Source organism: Pelodiscus sinensis, chromosome 32 (assembly GCF_052426305.1).
Source record: "Pelodiscus sinensis isolate ZL-2025 chromosome 32, ASM5242630v1, whole genome shotgun sequence".
Lineage (NCBI taxonomy): Eukaryota > Metazoa > Chordata > Testudines > Trionychidae > Pelodiscus > Pelodiscus sinensis.
Window position 1 is genome coordinate 8,879,920 of NC_143083.1, and position 21,552 is coordinate 8,901,471.

General features: G+C 58.6%; 2 protein-coding genes across 2 annotated transcripts; both read left to right on the top strand.

The window, feature by feature from the left end:
* Positions 1 to 517: 517 nt before the first annotated feature.
* LRG1 (leucine rich alpha-2-glycoprotein 1) lies at positions 518 to 4,284 on the top strand. The gene is made up of 2 exons (XM_075903046.2): positions 518 to 668; positions 1,509 to 4,284. Exon 2 carries the CDS (start codon positions 1,510 to 1,512, stop codon positions 2,566 to 2,568), a length of 1,059 nt encoding a protein of 352 aa, XP_075759161.2. The 5' UTR covers positions 518 to 668; position 1,509; the 3' UTR covers positions 2,569 to 4,284.
* Positions 4,285 to 10,535: 6,251 nt separating this feature from the next.
* On the top strand, positions 10,536 to 21,307 carry LOC102446470 (perilipin-3-like). Its single transcript, XM_075903045.2, has 8 exons — positions 10,536 to 10,681; positions 14,147 to 14,229; positions 14,819 to 15,014; positions 17,306 to 17,388; positions 17,743 to 18,028; positions 18,691 to 18,881; positions 19,923 to 20,051; positions 20,164 to 21,307. Exons 2-8 carry the CDS (start codon positions 14,164 to 14,166, stop codon positions 20,611 to 20,613), a joined length of 1,401 nt encoding a protein of 466 aa, XP_075759160.1. The 5' UTR covers positions 10,536 to 10,681; positions 14,147 to 14,163; the 3' UTR covers positions 20,614 to 21,307.
* The last annotated feature ends 245 nt before the right edge of the window (positions 21,308 to 21,552 follow it).

The following is a 21,552-nucleotide window of genomic DNA, read 5'->3' on the forward strand; positions in this document are numbered from 1 at the left end:
ACACGGAGGGGGGGGTTGTCAAGGTGCACTTTGCTCCCTGCTGCAACTGGGCCCCTGCCATGGAGGGGGGCAGGGCAGAGCCCCACACTCAGACCCCCGCGCCGGGGGGCTCAGGAAGGGCGCATGCGAGACAGGGACCTCTTCATCCCCGCCCTGCTCCCCTGGCAGGCTCTGGCCCCAGGGCACCGGGGGCACAACGTGCCCAGCCCCCGCTCTGCCCTCGGGCGGGTGCCTCCAGGGCCAAGCGTGGTTGGAGCTGGAACAAGGAGCCACTAAGCCCCTGCCCCTCTGACCAAGCAGGGGACAAAGGTGGGGACGGGGGGGGAGCGAGCACAGGCGCTGGGCCAAATCCGCAGCAGGGGTAAGCCAGCCCGGCGCCGTCCAGTTCAGTGATGCCGCTTTCCAGCAGCCCGGGCTCCGGCCCGTCGGCCCTCCCTGCCACGGCCTTGGCAAAGAGGCGATTTCGCAACAAGGCAAAACCGGGAGCATGGCCCAGAAGGAGGCCTCCGGCCGCCCGGCTCACGCCCCTTCCATGCTCTCAGCCCCAAGGCCGAGGGGCTGGCTGATGGGACGGCTCCAAGCCCCTGCCCCGGCATACCCAGGGCAGTGTCCCGACGGCGGCAGAGGAGAGCGGCCAGAGACGGCTCGGCGAGGGGGATCAGGGAAAGGTAGAGACAGACTCAGCGCTAAGCAAACGGCTGTCGCGTCCGGCTGGGGAGAGTCGGAATGGCAGAGCCAGTGTGCGGGGCCGGGGGGCAGGGACCCAGAGCGCACCCCAGCCAGGAGAATACTCCGGGGGGTGCTCAGGAGCCCCCCAATTCCCAGCCGTGCTGAGCACCCGCAGCTCCTGCTGCCCTCATAGGGGCGCTGGGTGCTCAGAACCTGCGGGAATGAGGCCACTGCGGGGGCCGTGAGCCAGGGCCCCTAGCCCGGCCGGGGATCCGGGGCCTCGATGCGACCTGCCCTGGGTGAGGGGCGGCCTGAGGACCCATCTAGTGCCCGGCGTCAGGTCAGGACTCACGGCCCCAGGAGCCGCTCAACAGGCCAAGGGAAGCGGTGCCCGGGTCAAGCCCCCTTTGCCCTCCCCCCTAGGCTGGGCTGGGGAGGGGCGGCCTAGAGCCAGGCCTGGGTGCTCCCCAGGGGGTCCCTGGTGCTAAGGGAGTCCCCAGGTGGCCCATCAGAGGAGATTTGCAGCCGCAGGGCCGCTAGTAGCCGCTCTGCCAGCCAGGAGCCCCTCCAGCAGGCTGGGGACGGGGGCGGGGGTGCAGCCTGGGTAGAGATGCCAAGGTGAGACTCTGAACAGGGCTGTAGGACCTGGGGAGGCGGGGGCCCGGTGGGTGAGGATGGAGCAGTATCGGCAGGATGCGGTGGGGGGAGAGCCTAGGGCTGGCGGGCACGTCTGAGGAGCCCTGCGTGGGCACGGCCTCCCCGCTCAGCCTCCGCTTCCCCGGCCGCGCGCGGCCCCTTCCCTGCCGGCTCGTGACGGCCCGGCGTGTTTCTCCCCGCAGGATGGGCCGCTCAGGGATCGCCGTGCTGGCTGCCCTCCTGTCCTCCCTGCCCTGCTGGCTGGGAGCCCCGTGCCCACCTGCGCCCACCCCCAGCAACATCACACACTTCGTCTGCACCTTCCTGGCCCTCAGCAGCTTCCCCAGCGGCTTCCCCAAGGAGACCCAGCTCATCTCCGTGGAGTTCACCAACCTCTCCCGCATCGGCCCGGAGGCCCTGCAGGACTTGCGGGCGCTGCCCCAGCTCCGAGAGCTGCACCTCTCCAGCAACCAGCTGAGGAGCCTCCCCGCAGGCCTCTTCCAGGAGCTGCCTGCGCTGCGGGTCTTGGATCTCACCAACAACCTCCTGGAAACGCTGCCCCCGGCGATCGCCAGCTCCCGTAGCCCGCTGCAGCACCTGGTCCTGAACGGGAACAGGCTGGGGGCCCTGAACGCCAGCTGGTTCCAGACCATGGGGGGGCTGGAGAGGTTCGATGTGTCCAATAACCAGCTGCGGGACCTGCCTCCCAACTGCTTCGGCAACCTGAGCAGCCTGCAAAGCCTGGACCTCTCCCACAACCTGCTGGACCAGCTGACTCCGGACATGCTGGCCGGCCTGCCCAGCCTGGAGCGGTTAAACCTGGAAGGCAACCGGCTCCACACGGTGGCGGAACACACCTTCGACCTGCTGCCGCGCCTCCGCTACCTCTTCCTCCAGAGCAACAACCTGAGCGCCCTGCCGACCCGGCTGTTCGGAGCGCTGGGCCAGCTGGCCTTGCTCGACCTCTCCAACAACAGCCTGGCCCACCTGGCCCCCTGCTTCTCGGAGCAGAGCCTGGCGCTGGAGCTGGATCTCTCTGGGAACCCATGGGTGTGCGACTGCGCCATGCTCTCCTTCATGCAGTGGGCGACGGGCCGCTCACTCGGCTTCTACGGCCTCCAGCGCACCCTCTGCGCCGCCCCCGAGAGCCTCCGGGGCCAGGCGGTAGCAGCGGCCACCAAGGAGGGTCTTGTTGCTTCCTGCTCAGCTGCACCGGCAGAGCGCCCAGGCCTCTGTAGCCCCACTCCGGGCCACGCTCCCTAGGCCTCCCGCGGCCGAGGCGGGGGCAATGCCAGCGCGACATGGGCATGAAGTTGTTACCTTCCTTACCAAGGAATTCCAGCCGTGCCCATCACCCTACCCTTCCCCTTGCCCACTTGCCAGCTCACCCTGGGTCACGGATCAAATGTCTGCCTGAGCCCAGCTGCAGCAGGAGAGAGAAGAACCCATCACCCCCCGACTCCCACCCCTCTATGCCATCCTGGCTGACACCTTCAGACACCCCTCCAGTGCCTCAGGGACAGGCCCCAGGGATCTCCCCCCAGCCCTGCTCCTGAGGGGTGGTCCCCACTAAACACCCAACAGAACCCCCACCCCAGCAAAAAGTGCAGACACAGGCTATAGCTGCCACCTGGAATCTATCCTTCTTCAGGCCCCAGCTTCTGAGCCTGGCACCCAACTCCCACCGCCAGCTGTGCACCGAGTGGCCTTGGAAGCCCCGAGGTGCCTGTGTCGTGGGAGTTGGGTGGCTCTGGGAGGCGGGTTTTATGGGAAACCTCAGGGACTGGAGTTCGCTCTGGAAGGGGTTGGCTTGGATTAGGATCCCTGGACTTGAGCAAGGCCCCTGCCTGCTCCCAAAGAGAGCACCCAGCAAGATAGAACCACAGAACACTAGAACTGGAAGGGACCTCGAGAGGTCATCGAGTCCAGCCCCCTGCTCTCACGGCAGGACCAAGCACCGTCTAGATCACCCCTGACAGGCGTCTGTCCAAGCTGCTCTTAAATATCTCCAGAGATGGAGATTCCACAACCTCCCTGGGCAATTTATTCCAGTGTTTAACCACCCTGACAGGGAGGACGTTTTTCCTAATGTCCAACCTAAACCTCCCTTGCTGCTATTTAAGCTCACTGTTTGATGTCCTAAGACAGTGGTGCTCAACCTTTTTTCATTCGCAACCCCCGGAGCTGGGAAAAATTTTGTTGAGCAAAAAAAAAAAAAAAAGCCGGGAACATTTTAATTTAAAGTGCCGGGAACATTTAATTTAAAGTGCCGGTCCACTCTCCTGCCACCCCCGCTGCATGTACATCGGACGCCGAGCCGGGAAAACAGAAATAGTGGCCGGCCCAGATCAAAGCACTATGACCCCCCCGAAAAACAGCCGCGACCCACAGGTTGCTCTGTCCTAAAATACGCAGGGCTCCCTTCTGAGCTGGCTATGGCCAGGACTTCCCCTCCCTGCTGCTCCCCATCAAGAAGAGGTCCTCTACGTGGAGTGGAATCTAATAGGACCGAGTCAATCTGGCTACCCAGGGGAGTCGGCCCAGTTCAGCCACATGCCTTCGAAGCGTCTCCTTGGACCAGCAAAGCCCAGCAGTTGCAAGCTGGCTAGATGCTCCCCAGGCAAGGTCCCAGAACAGAAGCCCCCCCGCCTCCCCCGCCCATCCCAGGCCTCTGTTAGCCCCTGAAAGATCCTAGGACCAGGCGTCCCATCCAGGTCCCAACGGTCCAGGAGGTTGGGTGTTGGAAGGAAAACACGGCTCTAGAAAGAGGGGGACACAAACGAAGACTAACTCCTGCGCTCTGGTCAATGTCACCTCCGTCTCTGTGCCTGTCCTGGCCCTCGTGCTTGGTCGATTGCAGCCATTGTGTTTTTTTAATTGGAAACAAACCATCGACTGTTGCACGTTAACGTCTCGCCGGCAAATTTATGGCGGAACTAGGGTCCTCAGGAAGGTTTAAATTAAACGGAATTGTTTAAAGCTGCTGCGCAATTTGTCCTGATTTATCACGCCAATAAAAAGCGAGAGCCAGCGCTGCCTCCGGACCCCAGCGTGGGTGGCGGGGCCTTTGTGTAACACACAGTGGCTGCTGGTGGTTGGTGTAGCTTGAAAATAAACACAGTTGCCACTGGGGACAGGGACGGGTCCTTGTTTCACTGGGGGAGGGGGTGGAGAAGAGAGGCTCATGGGGGTGAAGTTCAGCTGGTGGTCTTGGGAAGCCTGGACCCTTCTCAGAACTTCCATCATCTGCAGACTCCGGCGGGGGGCCTCCTGCGAGCTGGTTTGCTCTAAAGAGGATCCTGAGTTGCAACTTCAGTCCCGACTTCTGGATGCCCTTCCCCGAAGGCCAAGGGGTCAGGTTAGCCCTTTGAGAGATGGACCCAGTGGCCATGGTCACAGCCAGATCCGCATGTGCCAAAAGGGAGTCCGTGTCCGCAGGGCCGGCTTGAGCCATTCCTGCACCCCAGGCAGCAGGCGCGCAACGATGGCGCGGCTCCGCCCCCGGGCGCACAGCACATGCACGGCCCCGCCCCCTGGCGCACCTTACAGCTGACATCAGGTGCCTCCCATAGGGCCCCCCACTTAATCCGGCCCTGCATGTCCGTGATCGGGGCGGTTACTCGCCGGCTGCCAGATGAGGGATGAAAATCTCTCTGCCCCTGGGGGAAAGTGGTCACAAATCTACAGATGTCTTATGCCAAGCATGGCGTCTTATTGCCGCCAGTGACGGGCTTGGAGGCAGCTTTCCTCCTGTGATCTGCCACCGCTTGGCCCCCTCACAAGCCAGAGAGCGGCCAGCTGTGTGCTGGTGGTAGAGGAAAGGGGGAAGCCGACGGTAGAGGAAAGCACTCGTCTTGGGACCAGTCCCGCTGACGAGGCGCAGCCGTCTGATTTCACAGTGCAGCCTCCACCTGCCCCAGATCCCGGGCTGTGTAGCACCCAGCCTACAAGGGGCCCCGAAGGAGGGGGCACCTCACAGAACAGCACGGGGCTGGAGGGAACCCCACTTTTCAAAGCTTTGAATGAACCCACTTTTCCAAGCTTTGAACCAACCCTTAAGTGGTGGGGCTTCTATCCTGCTCGGTTGAGGAGACAGTCGCAGAGCGCATCCTGCTGCAGGGAGGGGGGGCTGGGACCCCCAAAGCCACTGCAGTGGGGCTCCAAGCTATCCGGGGTGGGTCCAATTCCTCCTGTCATCTCCTCTGCCATACAAATGCCCCGGGTCCATCGGCCGGCCTCCCTCGGCGGGATCTGCCCTACTGAATCTGGGAAGCTGCATTTTGGGGCCTTGCCCCCTGGCTTCTCCCCTAGAAGTTATTGACCCACCAGTGACAGCTCCCAGCATGGGATGCAGGCTCAAGAGCTAGATGCCCAATATGGGATATATTGGTTAAAAGTTACCAGTGCTCCCTGCCTGCTCCTTTTCCTCAGCAACTAAATCCCCCATCCCCCGCGTATTCCGAGCAGTCTGCAAACAAGCAGATCTATACCCCCACCCCTGCCCCACTCGTCTGGGGCGCCGAATGAGGCTGAAATTGACGTGCAGGGTCCTCAGGAAAGGAAAACCCCCATGCTGGCCCAAGACTCTTTCCCAGCTAGTTGTTAGACCCTTCAACCGGTGACTCCAGAAGTGAGCGGGGGATGAAACGCCCCTCCCGCTAAAGAGATCTGCTACCAGGGGACAGGCAAGAAAACCCGTCTGTTTTCCTCTGCAAAATGGCCGCTGTGTCCCTGGACAGGACAGGAAGTTTCCCAGGGGGGTGTAGGGTTATAAATCATGCAAGCTACTTAAGGAATAATTTACTGCAGCATCCAGGGGGGAAAAGAACCACCAAAGTTACCAGAGGTCAAACTCTCTGATACCCCAGAGGAATCCAAACCAATAAGTTTTCACCCCACATGTGACGCTTGTCCATGCCTCTGCTTTGACGGACTGAAATGTGACTGAAATCAAAGACACGGGCTTTCCATATGTGAATCGCCTTCAAAGTACCCTCTTGCGTGGCAAGCCCTACAGAATGCAAAATGCTTCGATATACCCCAAGAACAGGCAGCCAATGTCTAGCAAATGGAGAGGAACTAGAAGGAACTTGGTTTGTTTTTCCTGCTAAACGCCTGTTGCCCTGCAGAAGCATGATGAATGCGGTGGCACAAGAAGGGGAGACTACACCGAAACCTGGGGTATCTTTGGAATATGAAAGAATTTGCTTCAAGAAAGAGGAAAAACCTGTTCGTGATGGGGCTGGAAGTGAAACAAATGAATAGACCAGGCGGACTCGCGAAGGAAAAGGAGCTCGGTCGTGTGTTAGACAACAACGCCGTCTGTTGGCTGGCTGCAGAAGCAGCAGAAAAGCCAAACAGAAGCTAAAAGCTATTTGGCAAGTGCTTAATAGAAAGCAGAGGGTGCTCCTTCCCCAGGGAACTGTGAAACCTGCATATCAAACATGTGGACACCGTATGGGACCCCATAAATCAGCTGCAGAATCCGGAAATGCGACCAGACTTGAGGGCCGGTCCCCCAGCTCTCGGTTACCAGGTTACAAGGATGGAAGCCGTGTGATTTCATTTCCGAGGTTGTGTTGCTCTGTGTTCTTTAAGATCAGTACCTGTCGGTGCCCTCCTTGCGCCTGCGTTCTCTCCAGAGCCCCCGTTTGGATTTGAACTAGGGTGACCATACTTCTATAGACGCTGGAACTCAGGGTGCTGGGGGGGGGAAGAGATTGATCGCACCCCTGGCTGGAAGCGGGTTCCATTATTTCCACGGTTTACAGTTTGGTTCACTGGCTCCCAGACCCCCCACTATAACATGTTTTCTAGCCCCCCCCTGCAGATTTCCCAAAGGGAGAACAGGACCCCACATGGGATAGCCTGAGCCCAAGCCCTCCCTGCCCCCCTGTGCAGGGCTGACATCACTGCTCAATCCCCCCCCCCCCCATGCATACATGTTCCTCAGCACCCCACTTTTTTGGCCAAAGTGTTCATTTGTCCTATTTGCCAACTGATCAAGTTAGCCTAACAACAAGAACAAACGCCCAAGCTTGTCAAAAGTTGGGGTGGCCAGAACAGGGCAAAATGAACCACATGGGGGCCCTAATTTTAACTCAGCCATGCAAACAGACCTGGGTTGTCAACAGGCGGCCTTGAACCTTGGACTTGAGGGGCTAAAGGCATAAGGCTCTACCCTATGAGCTAAAAGCCAGCTGGCCCTTAGATAAGGCTAGAGCCAACTTCACTCTTCCTTCTCAAAGCCTCTGGTTTACACATTTATGATTATGTGCCTCCTTCTCCTGTGTTTATCCAAGTACAGTAGCCTAAGAGCATTTCAAACTTGAAGCAATTGCCTTTGATATTTCAAACTAGTCCCTCTACAAACAACACATACATAAGAGCAGCCCAACGGGCAACTTCTCGGAGGATTACTGAAGTGTGGTAAATGCACTAGAGATACTAGAAAATCGGAAACTGATGATGAATAAATACATTATGAAATCCTGGCAACTTGCATTGCTCTCGGGTATAGTCGTAAGGCCCCAGCACAGTCTGCAGGATCTACTTACAGACTTCATGTGTAGTTGTGCTTGGTACATGCCTAGAATATTTGTTGTACCTCACTTGATCAATGAACAGGAGGCTATGGACTGGTGTGATGGTGGGTGAATTAGCACACTCTTGACTGGTTCAGAAAAATGAACTATTCTGATCTGAGAAATACAGCCCCCAGAGTAAGATTTGAAAAGAACCTAACCTTAAAATCAGATCCCAGGGCTCAATAAAAGGGGTTATTCAAATTAAATTCCATCCCGCTGTTGGTGACAGCACTTACCAAATTGGCAAATCTAGTTTGTTAGACTCCAGGTTAACGAAACACACGCACACAGAGCAGTGAAACAGGAAGTCCTCACTTTCCTGTGGTCACTTAGTTTCACGTGCCTGGCTGGAGGGTCATGCCTGTGCTCCGTGCTCCGTGTCTTCACCCAGTCCCCGTGAGGAGTCAGCAACAATTTACAAGCCCCTCCTCTATGCACCTTGCCGTACTAATCAACGTACTTCCATTCAAGAGATGGGCCCAAAGCAAAGCACAGAACCCAAACCACCTGTCTGGTGACCGCAGCTTGAACTTCACGGCTTGGGTTTGTCCGTCCACAAGGAGGCAAACCAGAGCGCCCTGGATCTGATCCCTTCCAAACCTTAGGGCAGTGTTTCTCAACCTTTTTTTATAAAGTACCCCTTTAAAAAAATTATAAGTACTCCCAGTACCTACAGTTTTCAGACACACGATTTTTTTTTTTTTACCATTTCAACACATTTGTTTAAACAATTTAATCGTAGGCAGGCAGGCAATGAAATTTGTGGGTGTAAAAAGTACAAAAATAATAAAGCGCTGTAAAACTTGAAACAAAAATTCAGTTTTCTCCAAATTTCAGTGGTGTTGACTTCTCTTGAGTACCCCTAAGGGTACTTGTACCACTGGTTGAGAAACGCTGCTTTAGGGGGACTTTGCTCAATTTGTTACACTCCAATTTGGGGGGTAACTTTACCCCATCTTTGCCCAGCCAGCCTGGCATAAGCACAAACCACACCCTGAAGTCAATGGTTTGGGCCCATCGTACACCTGGGAGGTACATAGCTCCACAAGTCAGTTACCACAACAGACAGGACACCAGACACTGACCCGATCCTGCAAGGAGCTGAGAGCCCTCAATCCCCTGGGAAGTCAATGAGAGCGGAGGGTGCTCAGCCCTTGGATCAGAACCCCTCGGTCTCTTTCCAGAAGATGTTGTGTGTGTATCCAAGGGCTGAGATGCAACATGCTCATGGAGTTGCTATGGCAACTTAGTCCTGAATACCAGAGGAAACAGTGGTACAAAAACCTCCTGTATTTGCTGTGTCCATTACATCACCCTCCTCGTGGGCTCTGCAGAGATGTGCCAAGCTAGGCTCAGCCCCTACTGCACCTCGCCTGGTGGCTGTGTCCCCCACCCTGCCCCTAGGGGGCTGGATGCGGGGGGGATCAGGAGGCATCCCCAGATGTAAAATAGCTCCAGTGCCTGTAGGTCACTCCGGGTGTTGGGGCACTGGGCTCATCTGGTCTGGGCAGTTCAAGATGGGGATTCGGCTGTTTAATCTCATCCCATTATTCCCTGTTAGCCCTGCCATTCTAAGCTTCTTTTCAGGGGCTTGTGCTCATGTTCCAGGGCTGAATTTTCAAAGGTGCTGGGTCCTCCCAACTCCGGCTGCAGTTAATAGGGCTGCAGGTGCTCAGCGCTACTGCAGTTCAGCCTGTGGCTTTGTGGAGCTGGCCAGCTGAAGCAAGATGACAAGCTACTCTCTCTTCCTCCCATGCGCCCCAGCATCTCAGGGAGGTCGGGCTCTGTCTGAAATCCTGGGAGGCAGGCAAGGCTGGGGCAGGAAGGCAGCCCAGCCGCATGGAAGGATTGGCCTGGTCCTCCTAAGACTATTTCCTGGCGGCAAATCCCTTGCAACTGGAAATTCTGATCATTTTTATTGGACCATGAACTTAGCCAGAGCTACATAAAGGCAGCTGTGCCGCCTATAGCCCCAGTTCCCGAGCATGGCCGTGCTCGACTGTCCTGGTAGCCTGCTGACTGTGACACTCTGGTCCCGCGTCTTCTCTGTACCGACCCTCACCGCTGCCACCACCCAGTCAACAAGGTAGGCCACCGGCAGGGGCCAGTAGGTCCTGCCTAGAGCAGGGGGCTGGACTTGATGACCTTCTGTGGTCTCTTACAGTTCTATGATTCTATGATTCTATGGCCAGAGCAAACGTTGCAGATCAGAGTGCAGGGAATAGAATAGGAGCATGGGGGGGAGCTGAGGGCCAAATGCTGTTCCCCATTACAGCAGGGTGACCCCAGTGGACCTAGTCACAGTGGTGCCAGCTGTGTTATCCCTTTCCAGCTTTCAGCTCATCTGGTTCACTCACTCGGCTCCTTGCCCCCCCTGGAGAGAGTCCCCGCCCCTCCATGCTGCCTTTACTTCCTCCCCCCTTCTGAATCAGTACCCCCCTTTCTCCTCCAGCCCCCCAGCGTCCTTGGGATGCCCCGGGCCAACTCCCGCCAGTCCACGGCAGGAAACCCCCATAGGCTGCGTCACGCCCCGACGCCCGCTTGCGAGCGCCCCGCCACACACGTGCGCCACCCCACGCCCGCTACGAGCCCGCAACATTCCATTCCTCTGCGTTCCACCCTCTCTGATTGGCCTGGGCAGAGACCTCCCCTTCGCGGATTGGCTCCGGCTGCCTGCCATGTAACCAGCCAGTTCCACCCCCCTCCCCTTTTATATCAGCTGAGCACGGACCGGGGGCATCGCGCAGGGACGGGACCGGGACAGAGGCGGAGTCTTAGCAGCGCCTGGCGTGAGTGGGGGGTCCCCCCCTTTGGTCTCGGAGTGGGGGGCCTGGAAGGAAACTTGGAGCGGCTCTGGCCGGGCTGCCCGAGCTCTGGGGGGGTCGGTCGCTCTACCACGCCCCGTCCCAGCACTTTCTTTGGGGCGACTTTGCCCGGGGGGGGCTGGCTCTGCACCCCCTGGGTAGGTTGCCTGAGGGGCGTCCGCTGGCACTGCGCTCCGGGTTGGGGGGGGGTGCCCAGTGCCCTCGAGCGCTCTAAGGACCCCCCCCGTTCAGAGCCGGCGGCTAGGAGCCAGAACAGTTGCTCTCTCGGAAGCAGGTGGGGGGGGGGGTGTACAAAGAAATCCCTGTAAAAAGGGATCCGGCTCCTGGCCTGCTCAAAACAACCCTCACTCCGCAGAGTCACCCCAAACTTCACCACTTGTCGCTGCTGGTCAGCCAGCTGGGGTGTGAGCCTTGGGCCAAAGTCGCCGGGGTTAAGACTGAAATGTCTACGTGCCCGACTGCTCCCCCCCCCCCCCAAAATAAAACGAAGCGCGGGCTAGAAATCCTCCTAGAAACGCAGCTTCGCTCCCCAGGTTCCTGAATCCGAATCGCCGACGCTTCACTTTCTTTTCCCCTCTGATGACTTGGGCTTGAGTAACAACTGAATCCGTTTCACTTGGATTCCTTGGTCCAAGCACTTTGTTACAAACGGCTGGCCAGGGAGCTGCTGCTCTACACCGACTTCCTGCTGAATCGCATACAAAGTTGGTGACACTTTGCAGCTCTCCAGACCCTCTCGGCTGAAAAGGGCCTTAATTTTAGGCTTAAACTCAGAGACTGCTGGGAAGTCTTAAAGAGACAGAACAAAATCTAGTTAATTAAGTAGCAGGTGGTAGGGGCTCTGCCTGCTGCTTTTATGGCAGGGGTGGGGAACCATTTTTTTGGGGTCAGGGGTCACTGACTCCAAGAAAAATCAGTGGGGGGGGGGGGGTGCCACATGCAAGTGAGAAGCAAAAAGAAAAACCATCCCACACTGGTGTGGTCCCTGACTGAGAAGGCAAAAGACCCTCCCATTTCCGTCCTGTGTCAGTGCCAAAGGGGGCCCAGGGTAGTAGGCTTTTGTGCTCCAGCCCCTCGGTGGGACGGTGCGTGGGGCTGGACCACCACCAGTGTGTGCTCCCCAATGCTGGGGGGAGCTCTAACCCTCGGGGGCTAGATCCAGGCAAGTTGACGGCCTCAGCCAGCCCCCGGCCTTGGGTTCGCCACCCCTGTTTTATGGCCTTGCACTTTCTCATTCATAAATGTTTCTATTTGCCCTGTTGTGGGAGCCCCTTACAAAATCCAAAGGGGGAAGTGACAGGCCAGAAGGGAGCAATAAGTGAAACTGACTAAACTAGATGCTGTCAAAGGCACATCATGTTCTGAAATAGCCTGTTTGTTCCAGCTGTGCTTAGCACAGCCACTAGGGCTAGCACTCAGTTCCAGGATGGGCTCTCGAAACTTTGGGAGACACTAATATTCAAATGCAACAATAAGGAGGTACATTTTAAATGGACCATGTGTCCTTTACCCAGTCTAGATATCCATGAGAGCCTGCTAGTGGGGCTGGTGCACAAAATCTACTAGCCTGGACCCCCTCTGGCTCTGTCACTGAGGCAGCATGTAGCCATGTGACCTCCAGGGAAGAGGAAGGTAGGAAGCCAATAGGACCCCTTTGATAGTGTGCACTGATCAACTGGGGTGCCAATTGACTGACAATTGGAGACCATTGTGTCCTGCCCTACGCTGAACTCAATGGGGAGGTCAAAGCCCCTTCACAGCCTAAGGCCTTCGATGCCTCTTGGTGTTTCAATTGCCGGGCAGCTGCCACAAACTGGTAACCAACAGCTGAGACCTTAGCTGAATGGGGTGTAAATTCCTCCTGCCTGGGTGGGCTATAAGAACGGCCGGACTGGGTCGGACCAAAGGGCCATCTAGCCCAGTATCCTGTCTGCCGACAGTGGCCAGCACCAGGTGCCCCAGAGAGGTTGGACCGAAGACAATGATCAAGCAATTTGTCTCCTGCCATCCTTCTCCAGCCTCTGACAAACAGAGGCCAGGGACACCAATTCTGTCCCCTGGCTAATAGCCTTTTATGGACCTAACCCCCAGGAAATTATCTATACACTCTGTTATAGTTCTAGCCTTCACAGCCTCCTCTGGCAAGGAGTTCCACAGGTTGTCTGACTCCAGTGCAGTGTCCTCTGCCTGCTTAAACAGGCAGGCTCCTGAGTCCTCAAGGAGAGCAGTGCTGAAACAGAACAGCCTCCTGCTGCACCAGGGCCGCTTGCTTCCGGGCTCATGCTGCTGCCTGTGTTGGCGGAGGGCATTCTGAGTGGTGGCTTTCAGACTTTTTTTTCCCTCATGACCCAGTTGAAGAAAATGACTAGTGTGGGCTCTGGGCTGAGGATGGAGCTTTGGGATGCAGCAGGGGGCTCTGCTTTGGGGAGAGGATCAGGGTTGGGACAAGAGGGGTTTGCCTTGAGCAGCTCCCGGTCAGCGGTGCAGGGGGTGGCTAAGGCAGCTTCCTGCCTCACCCTGCAGACCAGGCTGTGCCCCAGAAGCAGCTGTTCCCAGCCAATGGGAGTATAGAGCTAGTGCTCGGGACAGGGGGGCAGGGCATGGAGCCCTGTGTGCTTCTCCCCTCTTGCCCCCCAGGAGCTGGGCCTGCTGCTGGCCACTTCTGGGGCACAGCACAGTTTGTGCTGCCAGGACAGGCAGGGAGCTGCCTTAGTGCCCCCCTGCAGCTCCGAGCCCCAGTGCCCGACATCCCACCACAAAGTCCTGTTTGAAAGCCACTGACCCAGAGTGGCTGCAGATGCACCGTGTGCTGCTGGCTCTAGTGCTGACAAACAAAACCAAAGCAAGATCTCTTCTCCCCCCCCCCCCCCCGACCCCCCCTTCTTTAAATAGCAAAAATGAAGAAAATCTCCCAGTTGATGCGGAGGGGGGCAGGCAGGCCATTGATGGGCACCCCTTGGAAGTCACAAGTGCATGGGGAGGGGGGGGCAGTTCTCAGGGCAGCGCTTGTAAGAAACCAGCAGGGGCAGCTACGCTTGCTGTCTGGGCCACGGTGTGCGGCCCCCGAGCCGTGCTGTGATCGAAGCCCAGCTGTGGCCGGGTTCAAACTCTCTCCACTGCGGTGGGCCTGTCTAGTATCTAGCCAGTCTAAGCACAATGCTGAGGGAAGTGCGAAGGAGCAGATCCTTCCTCCTGGCGGCCGCGCCTGAGGCATTGTGGGGCCGCACAGGCTAGGAAAGCCAGGGCAACCCTGCTGTGCGGATGGTCCTTTCAGCCCAGCCTCCCCACCATCTCCGGTGTGGGGGAGGAAAGGGACTAAGTGCTGAACTGGGCTCGTGAGCTGTTGGGCCCACCAGGACGGCAGGGGCAAGCCGAGGACACAGGCTCCCAAGCCACAGCTGTAACCACTGCCCCGCGTGTCTCTTCCAGTGGCATCCGACTTCACCATGTCTGCTACCGAAAATGCTGCAGCCCCCCCTGCCCAGGGCGAGGAGCCAGATCAGCCCCCACAGGTAGGCTGCCGGGTGTGTCCCCGCACGGATGGAACCTCGGGTGGGGCCCTGGTGTGCTCAGGCCAGGCCCTTGCTAGCCAGGCCGGCAGTGGCGCTGTTGCGGGGGGTTCACCACTACAGGGGATCCGGTCTTGGGAGGTGCCAGGGAGACCCATACCCTGCTAATGAAGGTAGCTGGCTGCCCCCCAGCTGGCCAGCACCCTAGAGGTGCTTGCTGTGGAGGCAAGCCCAGATTGGGTGCCATTCGACTCGCTTTAATCTGCTTGGGTATGGGTCTGTGCTGCCAAACCCTATGAGCAAAGCTTAACCTCCGCTCCAAGAAGCCTGTTCGTCTTCAGGTGTCCTCAGCAGCCACTGAAGTCACAGGAGGTGCAGGAGCTCGGCAGACTTAGACAAGCCGGCCGTATGCCTAGATGCCCCGCTCCAGAGCTGGTGATGTCCCGGTGGCTAGAGCACAGAAGGGCCTGTTGGGTTGCTCCAGCTCTTGGTGCGACCAGTTCTAAGTGACAAGGATTCAGCCTCGGAGTCCCAGAGCCAGCCCTTCCCAGTGGCCGCGGCCGCTTTTAACTGTATTTTGGCCGTCTCTTAGAACGTAGTGAGCAGGGTGGCCAACCTGCCCTTGGTCAGCTCCACCTACGACATGGTCTCCACGGCCTACGCCTCCACCAAGGAGAACCACCCGTACATCCGGTCGGTCTGCGACGCGGCGGAGAAGGGTGTGAAGACCATCACTGCCGCGGCCGTCGGGGGCGCCCAGCCCATCCTGACCAAACTGGAGCCGCAGAGTGAGTGTGCAATCAGACAGCGGCCTGGGGTCCAGCTGTGAGGCCCAGGGGAGCTGGAGTAACTAGTGGCCCGTCCCTAGGTGGGAGACCTAAGCTGGGTCGCTTCTCTGGAGGTGGCTCACGGGGAGAGGCCTGGCAGCAGAGTGAGCGCTGGGAGACAGAACCTTCCACCTGAGACATCCCCGAAGGGCGTTCTCTCCCCAGTCAGAAGGGCTGTTGTGGTCCCACCCAGCGAGTGAGGTGCCAGAACTACCCTGGATCTTGGTCTCCTTAAAGCCTCCTTAGCTGTTCTGCCACAGAATCCTCGGCCTCCCGGGTGCACTGTGACGTGCGACCGCCGTGCTCGCTTGACCCTAGAGAAGCCACAGTCGGAAGCACTGAATTACAGTTCGCCTTAGTGCAGCCTCTCCTACTCATTCGAGGGGTGGGGCGGAGGTGGCCTGGAACCCGCTGGGCAGCCAGAAACGAGGCAGGACTCTGAGTGGCCCCCGAAGCCAGGCAGCGCTGGCGGGTGCAGGGCCCCTTCTCGGATGCCCTTGCTAAGATCCGCAGCTCTGGGAGATTACCCCTCCCCAAGGCAGGGCACGTCCCCGTGCTCTGCACCATGTTCGTAGCTGTGCTTCAGATCTCCCTGCGGCCTTGAGTCGCTCTGGCAGCTGCAAGGGGGCCCCTTAGCCTGGATCTTGCAAAGAGGTTGGGAACGGAGGCTGGCTCTGAACAATGAACTGGTGTCCCCTCAGACCTGGCAAAGGAAGGTGTGTCCCTTCGGGGCGGGGGGGGGGGGGGGGGGGCGCGGAGCCTGTCTGGGGCCTGTCTGAGGTGCTGGTAGGGTTGCCAGGTGTCTAGTTTTGAACCAGACAGTCCGGTATTTGAGCTTTCTGTCCAGGAAATGGAGAAAATACTGGACATTTATATTATCATGAGTATCAGTACATAGCTGTGTACTGCCTGGCTGGTAGACCTACTCACACTGCGTGAGCGCATCTTCCAGCCAGGCGGTACGCAACTACATAGCACGGGGGGGGGCAGGATGGAATCCCTGGGGCTGGACCTGCCTGGATGGGCAGTACCCCAGAAACTGCATGCTCCCAGCCAGCCCTGCTTCATCCCCCCCCCTGGCCTGCCTTGCTTCCCCTGACCTTCTCCTGGCCAACCCTACTCCCCACTGGTTGGTTCCCCCCGCCCCAATCTCAGATCAAGTGACTGGTAGTTTTGTTGAAACCATCTGGCAATCCTAGGTGCTGAGCAGTATTGGTTTGGCTGGTGGGGGGGGGGGGGGGAGTAGCGAAATGGACCAGGGCTCTCCTGGCTCTGTTTGTTCCCAGCTAGGCTTGACGTGCTGTGCGCTGGAGCACGTTGCTCGCCTCTTGCCTAACTTCCTGGGCGTTGTGTCCCAATACTGGGGAAGGCTTGACGACTTCCTTCCTTGGCCCAGCTAACCGGCAGGACCAACAAGAAGCCTCCCTCGCTTGCCCGAAGGGCGCCCCCCCTCCCCCCCCCGTGTGCTGCTTCTCTGGCTGGGGAGGAGAGAGCTGGACTTCCTGGCTGTCCCTTAGTGCTGCTGTCCGAGTTGCAGTGACACGTCCCACCCGGCTGGGTTTCTGTGTTCTCACTGTATCCACTGGAGCTGAGCCGTGGGCTGGGACTCCAGCCAGCTGGAGGCTGGGCAGTCGCAAGCAAACGCCTCGGCTAATCTCTTCCAAGGCAGCGAGAGTCACTTGGTGAGACTGCACCAGAGATCAGGCCCCTGCAAGGCACCAGTGTCCATCCCATAGCAGCTGCTAGCTTTGCTGGGGACTCCCGTTGTGGACCTCTTGTGGTCAGGGCCTCCCCAGCTGGCTTGAACCATCTGTGTGAAGACCTAGTCCCATGCACGGTCTCCTCTCCCAGGAGACTGAAGGGACACTGGCTTCCTAGGAGCAGTGGTGAGCCAGGGCCATGGCAGTGGAGTCAGCTTCTTCCCAGAGGCTGATTGTAGCTTGGTCTTTGGGGAAACTCTCCGGTTTGGGTAACTGGAGAAATGGGGGCCATTAGCACCCTCCCTGGCTCACTGCAGAATTGCATCCAGTCCTGCTCTGACCTCCGGCCCTGTCCCAAGCAGCAGCACCTGAGAACTGTTCCCTGCCTTAGACTAGCTGATGCTCGCCTGAGCAGCCTTGCAACCTGCCCTCCCTCCCCTCCCCCAGCCTGGCATTGCTTGGGGGTGCCCCTTGAAAGCCGACTGGGTTAGCAGCCTGCTCGGCCAGGCCAGGCAACGGTGAGGGTGAGGCAACCGAGCGCTCTCTGTCTAGTCTCCACAGTGAACGAGTACGCATGCAAGGGGCTGGATAAACTGGAGGCGAAGCTGCCGATCCTTCAGCAGCCGACGGAGAAGGTGAGCCCCCCTGCTTGGAGATCGCGGGGAAGGGGGATGTGAAACAAGGGGTCTTGACTCCCTGGGCAGACCAGTCCTGAGCACATCAGCTGGGCAAGACACTTGACTCTTCCTCCACCCTGGGTGGAGGAACTTCCTTGGGCAGGCCAGAGAGCTGGCCCACAGGTAAACTTCCACCAGAGGGAGGTGGAGATGAAAGCCAAGTGATGGACATCGGTGGTGGCTTCCTGACCTGGAGGGTGCTCTCACAGCGCCTTGCATCCCTGTAGTCTGGATGGTTGGATTGGGGAAGGCAAGTCTTCCAAGATAATTGTGCTGGTTACTACTGACCTTGGTCATGTCCCTCAATCCTAGGTTGTAGCTGACACCAAGGAGCTGGTGTCCTCCACAGTGACCGGTGCCAGAGATGCCGTCTCTAGCACAGTCAATGGCGCGAAGGGTGCTGTGACCGGAGTGGTGGACATGGCTAAAGGCGCCGTCCAGGGCAGCGTGGAGATGACCAGATCGGTGGTGACCAGTGGCGTGAGCACCGTCATGGGGTCCAGGGTGGGCCAGATGGTGGCGACGGGCGTGGATGCCGTGCTGGGGAAATCGGAAGAGCTGGTGGATCACTACCTCCCCATGACGGATCAGGAGCTAGGTCGGTGCACGCTCAGTCGAGCGGGCTGGTAATGTGTCCGCCCATTGGGCTGAACAAAGCAGCTTGGGTCAGCCCCAGCCTCGCTGCGAATGGGCCGGCAGGGAGCCGGGGCGTGGCGGGATGTAGGGATGGTGGAGGCTGCTGGCGCTATTAAGAGTGTTCCTCCTTCCCTTGCGTCCAGGCCGCAAGCTAGCTTGGCCAGCAGGTACCACACCAGAGCACTGTCGCAGGAGGGAGGCCTGTGCATAGCAACTCTCCTTCCCCTCCCCACCCCACAAGGGATGGTCCCTGAGCTCAGCCCTTCTCGGCTGCTTTTGGGTGTTGGTGCCACCAAGGTCCATGACTAAATGATCAGTGGCATCCTGAGCGCCCAGTGGCCCAGTGCTGCTGCGTAACCCTGAAGAGCCGAGGGTGAGCACCGGCTGGAGGGATGATATTGGGGCAGGAGGGGTGGCCCTTGCCCCGTCATGGACCCCCCCAGCTGTCACACCCCTGCAATAGAGCCCCAGGGCAAGTCCTGTTAATATGAGCACCCAGGCTGGCCTGTGTCCAGTGACTGGAGGAGCCGACGGCAGCACAGACCTTGGCCAGACACTGGCTGGGCTGATGGGACTTCCCCCGGAGGCTGGCTGGACCCGTCTGTCCCCTCTCGTCCTCCCCAGCTAAACTGGCCACCTCGGTGGAAGGCTTCGAGGTGGAGCAGCAGAAGCAGCAGCAGAGCTACTTTGTGCGCCTGGGGTCCCTGTCCACCAAGCTGCGCCACCGGGCCTACCAGCACTCCCTGGGCAAGCTGCGGGATGCCCGGCAGAGCACCCAAGAGGCTCTGTCCCAGCTCCACCAAACCATAGAGCTGGTAAGAAGGCAGATCGGCCGCCTCCCAGGCACTCTGTCCCGGGTCTGACCAAAGTCCGAATCCTAGAACAGGAAGGGACTTCGAGAGTCGTCGAGTCCGGTCCCCTGCCCTCCCGGCAGGACTGAGCATCGTGGTCATGCCTGACCGTGTCTGCCTAACCGGCTCTTCAATCTCCCTGGGCAACTTATTCCAGCGTTTCACCACCCTGGCAGGCAGGAAGTTTTTCCTAATGTCCAACCTAAACTTCCCTTGCTGCAATTTAAGCCCCTTGCGTCCCCTCCTAGTCTCGGAAGCCAAGGAGAACAATTGTTCTCTCTTCTCCATGGAATACCCTTTTAGATACTGGAACCTGTATCCTGTCCCTTCTCTTCCCCTTCCCCCCAAACAAGACTAACCAGTTCTTCCAGCCTTTCCTCACAGGTCCTGTGTTCTGGCCTTTCACCAGTTTTGCGGTGGTTCTTCTCTGGGCCTTTTCCAGTTTCTTAACACTGCTGAAGAGCGATTTCAGAACCGGACACTACTCCAGTGAAGGCCTAATCAGCCCAGAGTAGAGCGGAAGAGACTTCTCGTGTCGGGCTCTCAGCATGCCTGTTCATGCCTCCCAGGATCATGCGGGTTTTTTTCCCCAATAGTGTCTCACTGCTGACTCCTCTTTAGCTTGTGGTCCACGCTGGCCCCTGGATCCTTACTGTAGGGCTCCTTCCTAGACAGTCCCTTCCCACTCTTGTACGTGTGCAGCCGGTTGCTCCTCCCTAGGCAGAGCACTCACGATTGTCCTCAGTGAACGTTCTCCTCTCGACTGCAGACCATGTCTAGTGTGTGCACGTCTCCCTGCTCGGCCGTCTTGGCTCACAACCGAGGCGCCGTGGCTCGATCGCAGGGGGCCAGGACTGGCCTCCGCTCCTGTAGGCCAGCGTGAGTGCCGCTAACTACACAGGAGCTCACCGCTTCCTCCAGCTGGAGGATTTGGCCTGGTGACTCCTCACTGGTGGCCGACCCCCAGCCTCTTGACGTCTGGCTCTCTCTTCTCTCCCGTGCCAGATTGAAAGCGTCAAGCAGGGTGTGGACCAGAAGCTCCATGATGGGCAGGAGAAACTGCACCGCATGTGGCTGGAGTGGAGCAGGAGGCAGTCCGGAGGGGAAGGAGGTTCGGGTGCCGCACAGCCCGAGGTATTTTGCTGGGGAAGGGGTGGGGCAGGAGGAGTTCTAGGCTACTGCAAAGTGGCCTCTTAGACTGGGTGGGGGTCACATTCCCCCGTCTCAACCGGTGCTTCCCTGGCAGGTGGAGTCTCAGACACTGGTCATGTTCCGCGGCATCACCCACCAGCTGCAAGCCACTTGCCTGAGCCTGATGGCCAATGTCCAGGGCCTCCCCACCAGTGTGCAGGACCAGGCCCGGCAGCTGCGCCACCACGTGGAAGAGCTCCACGCCTCCTTTGCTGCTGCCCAGTCCTTCCAAGACCTGTCCCACGCCATCCTGACCCAGAGCCGGGAGCGGGTGGCCAAGGCCCGGGAGTCCATGGACCAGCTGCTGGACTACGTGGTGCAGAACACCCCCCTGCCGTGGCTCGTGGGACCGTTTGCTCCCCGGCTGGTGGAGCTACCGAAAACTCCAGCGGCTGAAAAGGAAGGGGAGGAGGAGGCAGCTGCTAGCTGTGGAGCCCGGCAAGCAACTGATCAGGGGACAGACAGCACCGCCCAGCAAGCCCCTGTGCCAAAGGAGGAACCGTAGACGGCTCCTTCTCCCTGCAGTTGGCTTGAGGGGAGGAAGGGCATGCGATTCACATGGGCGTGAGGGTTGGAATCATGTAGACTCAGTGGCTACCTAATGTAGATAAGTCTGAGATCCCGGTTGGCCTTGCTTTCTTCCTGGTCGATCTCTTGTGCCCTTCCTAGCTCCCCTGGGGGCTCCTTCCACAGGTGAACATGTGCCCACAGCAGAAGCATCGTCTCGGAGCTAAGCTGGGGAGGCCTCTAAGTGCCCTTAATTAGCAGCTTGGTCAGAACTTCACAGCAACTGCCCTGAACTTGGGGTGCGCCTGGACCCCTGGGATGTGTGTTGTCCGGGCTCCTGACTACACAGCACCATCTAGGGGTGGGGGTGAAAAGCCCAGACTGTGGGTCTTGTTGCAGGACCGGTCCCTATTGGGGCTGGCTCTCCAGTGCCAGGGTGGCTGGATCCTCACGCTGATTCAGGCCTCCAGCTCTCCTGGTGTAACAGGCTTCCAAGCCCTTCGCACCTTCACTGCCTGTAACGACTCTTCTAGTCAATGAAGCTGTAACCTCTGGCCTGGAAGGGTTAACTTGCACCCGAGTCTCCTAAGGGGCTTGGCTTTTTTTGTAGCTGAAATTTGAAGGGGGGGATCAGGGGCTGTTTGTACCTCACAGAATCACTGTCTCTTTTCACAATAAAACTTACTAACGTTTACCTGACTCGGGTGTTGCTGTAAACTCGCCTCCCTGCCCCTCTGCTCACAGAAGGAAGGGGATCCTCCCTCCCCTACAGCTCCAAGGCAGGAACCGGCAAAGCCAGCTCCAGCCTCGTCAGGCCCACCTCCGCCTCTAAAAAATGAGCGGGTTGGTGAGCCAGGGTCTCCCTGGGCTGGGAGCCAGTCCCGTCTCCCAGCGGTCCCAAGGCAGTGACTGTCCTCGCTCAAGTCCTGCTTGGAGC

What these genes read in the sequence shown, in the direction of transcription:
- LRG1 (XM_075903046.2), top strand. Translation starts at nt 1,510, where the DNA reads ATGGGCCGCTCAGGGATCGCCGTGCTGGCTGCCCTCCTGTCCTCCCTG.
- LOC102446470 (XM_075903045.2), top strand. Translation starts at nt 14,164, where the DNA reads ATGTCTGCTACCGAAAATGCTGCAGCCCCCCCTGCCCAGGGCGAGGAG. An exon ending in AGCCAGATCAGCCCCCACAG is followed by an intron (nt 14,230 to 14,818) that starts GTAGGCTGCCGG and finishes GCCGTCTCTTAG; the next exon opens with AACGTAGTGAGCAGGGTGGC. An exon ending in CGGGTGCCGCACAGCCCGAG is followed by an intron (nt 20,052 to 20,163) that starts GTATTTTGCTGG and finishes CTTCCCTGGCAG; the next exon opens with GTGGAGTCTCAGACACTGGT.